Here is a 4,021-nt window from a genome sequence, read left to right as displayed (position 1 = left end):
TGCAGGCACCCATACACACACTTTAGCCATGCCCTTTTATTATTTTTTTTATTGAGACAGGTGGATGGTGGTTAGTGGTGAGGGGTTCCCCTACCCCCACCACTGCAGTGTTGCAGGACAGCTCAGCAGTTCTCGTGTTTACTGGGGTAGACATCCCAGTGGAAGCCAATGGCATTGATAATGGATCGGCCAGATCGGCCACTGATGAATCGTAGCACAGTGTTGGGGTACGAGGGGACAGCTTTGAAACTCTTGCCTCTGTCTTTCCCAAAAGTGAAGAGGCGGGACTTGTCAGTCACAAAGACCAGCTTTCTCAGGTAGTAGTTGTACTTTCCCGACACCTGGACCACTGATTCCCCAGGGTACAGTAGTATCTCCTTCAGCACTCCCAACTTGCCACCCACATAATCACTCCACACCTTGCCGTAGCGCACCTGGAGACTAGGGGCAGGGGTGAGGAGGGAAGGAAGGGAGACACTGAGTAAGGTGATCAGAATTCAGGACCTCTTGGTCTACAGGCTGAGACCTTCAGACTAGTGACAGGGATGACAAACCCCCTGCCAGTCCCACGGAATGTGAGGGTTGGGTAAGCCCTTGGAGATCATACATGGAACTTCACCTCCTCATTTTGCTGACAAACAGGCTCACAGAGGGAAAACAACTTGCCCAGAATCACCCAGACAGTGAGTATCAGAGCTTGAATTTGAAGTCTACACTCCCACCAGGCCCCCACCCCCTACTTGAAACAAGAAAAGGGATTTTTCAAACATCTGAAAGGCTCCGATGAGGGAAGAGACTTGTCCATGCTGTGCTAGGATACAAATCCAGGATCAGAAGGATAAAGTTTTGGGAGAGCCATCAAGCAAAGATGGAGGCCAGAGGGGATTTAAACCTTGGGTGGGGGAAAAACTAGACAACTTCCAGGTCCCTCTGAGTTGATGGTATATGATTTACCCAAGATCACAAGTGTGGGAGTGTTAGGGGTTTCGACAGCACAGGTCTCAAATCCAAGTCCTCTGATAATTTTTCCATATCATGTTATCCCTGTGACTTGATTGAAACATGTGACCCAAAGTGACTGAGAAATTCACAATTTAGTGAGATCCTAGAAGGTCCCCAAACCACAGAAACGCAAAGAATCTTACCCTATGATGTAGTAGCTGTTAACTCGGACACGAATGGCAGTGATGGGGCCATCCAGCTGGTTTCCAGAATGGGAGAATCGCTTTCCTCCACGGCCTCCATAATTTCCACTGAAAGAGGAGGACCTGGCCTGAACTGGAGGGAAAGGAGGAGTTGGGGGGAGAAATCCCCTGAGAGCTCAGTTTCTCCCCACCACCCTTATTCCCCCCACAACTCAGTTCCCACCACCCCAAGTCAGCCACTGACAGCCTTGGCCACCAGCAGTACAGGAAGCTGCTTCCCCTGACTCTAGTGCTGGGCTCCTGGTTTCTCACTTACTCTCACTGGCAGAGGCTGATGCACAAAGAAGGGCAAGAAAAGCAACGGTCAACATCCTGGGGCTGGAGTGGGAAGAAAGGAGAAAGTGAACGTTTACCCTTATCCCTCCAGAGATCATTTACCCAGGCACCCTTGATCTCCAGCTGAGGCTCGGGTTTCTTGGTCCTTCAACTCAGACCTCATCCACCCAGTCTTGGTCTTAGAAAGAATTGTCCACAGTCTCTAGTCCTGTTTGTCACAAATACTATCTTACGTGTCCTCAATCCCTCTGCCTCTCTCCGGTCTGGCTACAGCCGATCCTCCTCTTCCCTCCCAAGCCAGAAGATCAATCCTGACCTTCTATCTGGATTAAGCTGTGTCAAGCCCTGTTCCCTCCTGGCACAAAGCAGGAAAGGAGTTTTCTAAAGAAGAAGTGGGAGACATCTCCAAATCCTAGAGATGGTTGAGTTTATCAAACTAGGAGTCGGAGCAAAACCTAACTGAAGGCCTGTGGTAGATTGGCCCAGTCTGTGGGACATCTGGGGCATAGCTTAAATTCCTAGTTTCATCCTAGTCTCAAATCAGAAGGAAAGGAGCATTTTAGAGGTGTGGCTCTGGGTCACTTGGAGAGTGAAGGTGGTGATAGAAGAAACAGCCAACATCACTGTCCAAGCAGTTCTGGTGCAGGTGGGATAGACTGAGAAGTTGGAGAAGAAATCGGAACCAGCTTAAGATAGGAGATCCCAGGCACCTGGTCTATTTGTCATACCTCCTTCTCCACTAACACAAATCTGGCCGTAGGTGTATCCCAGGTGTCCCCAGTCCTTCAGCTGAGATCCAGATATCCTTACACCTAAGACTAGCTCACACCCAGATGCCCCGGTTAGCTGACACACAGGTCTCCCCAGCCATTCAATCCAGGAAGCCTCTTCTTCAGCTCAGCTTGAATCCCCTCTAATTCAAATCCAGGCATCCCTGTCACCCCTCAGCCCACGCCTCTGTCACCCCTCACCTGGCAGTTTCAAGTGCAAAGTAACCCCCTGGAAACTTGCAGGTCTTTTATACCTCGTCCAAGCCCTCCCCCTGCTCTTTATTGTGTGAACCTCACCTCCTGAGCAAACATGATCAGACTCTTAGGGTCAGTTGTCAGGCAGGGTCTGGAACATCTTATCCTGCCCCAAGGGTTACAGGTGGCAGGGTGGGGTCAACTCTGGACCAAAGCCCAGATCTCAGGAGAGGCAGAATAAACTTGAGAGAAGATCACCAACCGAAGGGCCAGCTGCTTTGGGTGGGCAAACTTCCTAATCACCTCTGGGTGTGGTCCAAGGTTCTCCTTCCCCTGTTTGGTTTCTGCTGGTGCCCTCACCTGCAATCTGCCATCTTTCAGGATAAACATTGTCCTCTGCAGGTATTTGAAATATAGATTCTCCTGGAAAGGGATTACACTCTCAACACCTTATACTTAGGAATGCCTACTATTTGCCAGACATTTTTTTCTCTCCCCTTATATTTTATATGAAAAAATCCAGAGTATAGAAAAGTTGAAAGAATTGTACAGTGAACATCCCTATGCCCACCATGTAGATTCTATCTTAATATTTTGCTGTACTTTATTTTTTCCATTCATCCATCCTCGATCTGTCAGACTCTTCACAAACTTTTTCTCTCTGAGAACGGTGACTTGAGGCCACAGGACACCTGGAGATCCCCCTCCCTGGAACAGGTAGAGTCAGTCCAGTGGGCAGGTGGGAAGCTGAGGAAGTAAAAGCAGACAGGTCCTCCTCTGGGGGCAGTTCTGGGCCCTCAGGACTCCTGGGCGCCATAGCTGAATCTTCCTGGGGCTGTAGCCCACACAGGACAACGGCTCCCTCCTGTAGGTCTGAAACTTCCCCAGGGTTGGTGTCATCGATTTCTTCTCTTTGCCAGCCCTTCTCTTCTGAGGCCCCTCTAGAACTGGCCCTCTGACCCACTATGTCAGCAGGGCAGAAAGACAGAGCCCAAGGAGGGGCTGGAACCCTTAGCCTTGGTTAGTAATGATCAGGAGCGTGGCATTCGGAGTACCCCACCCCCTTATAGGCTCACCATCTGGGACTGAGGACTCCTCCTGGAAACACAGGGAGCCCCACCCTGAGGAGCCGGAAGTAGGGTGGGGCTCCTGGCAGGGAGATTCTGGGAGCTAGGAGGGCAGCCAAGGATGCACTGTGTGATCTCCCCTCTCCAACCTTCTGCATGTCCAAAACGAGCACATCCTGGTGACAACTTCTACTTCATTCCAGCCATTTTGTTCTCTTATGGCTTTTGTCCTTTCTTTGTGCTTGCCTTTCTTTCCTGATTCTATCTCCTTCCTTTAATGTCTTGATCTTTCCCTGACATCTCTTGCCCTGAGGTTTTCCCTTTATATTCTCTCTTTCTTGGTGCCTCTTCTCTTCTTTGTCTCTTCATCTCTCCCAAGCTCTCTCTCTAACTCCTCCCCCTCTCTCCTCTCTCATTATCATCCATCTCTTCTTCTTTAATAGGAGCACATCACAGAGTCTGTGACCAAACACAGGGAATCAAAGATGGCAGCTCAGGGAGGTCTGAG

General features: G+C 49.9%; 1 protein-coding gene across 1 annotated transcript; it reads right to left on the bottom strand.

Moving 5' to 3' along the window:
* On the bottom strand, positions 1-1,516 carry ZG16 (zymogen granule protein 16; the record flags this gene model as incomplete). Its single annotated transcript, XM_081255995.1, has 3 exons — positions 1-441; positions 1,146-1,278; positions 1,462-1,516. 3 exons carry the CDS (start codon positions 1,514-1,516, stop codon positions 123-125), a joined length of 507 nt encoding a protein of 168 aa, XP_081112121.1. The 3' UTR covers positions 1-122.
* Positions 1,517-4,021: the final 2,505 nt, after the last annotated feature.

Source organism: Mesoplodon bidens (genome assembly GCF_964165515.1).
Source record: "Mesoplodon bidens genome assembly, chromosome: 15".
NCBI classification, from domain to species: Eukaryota; Metazoa; Chordata; class Mammalia; order Artiodactyla; family Ziphiidae; genus Mesoplodon; species Mesoplodon bidens.
This window is presented reverse-complemented; position numbering and strand designations above follow the sequence as displayed.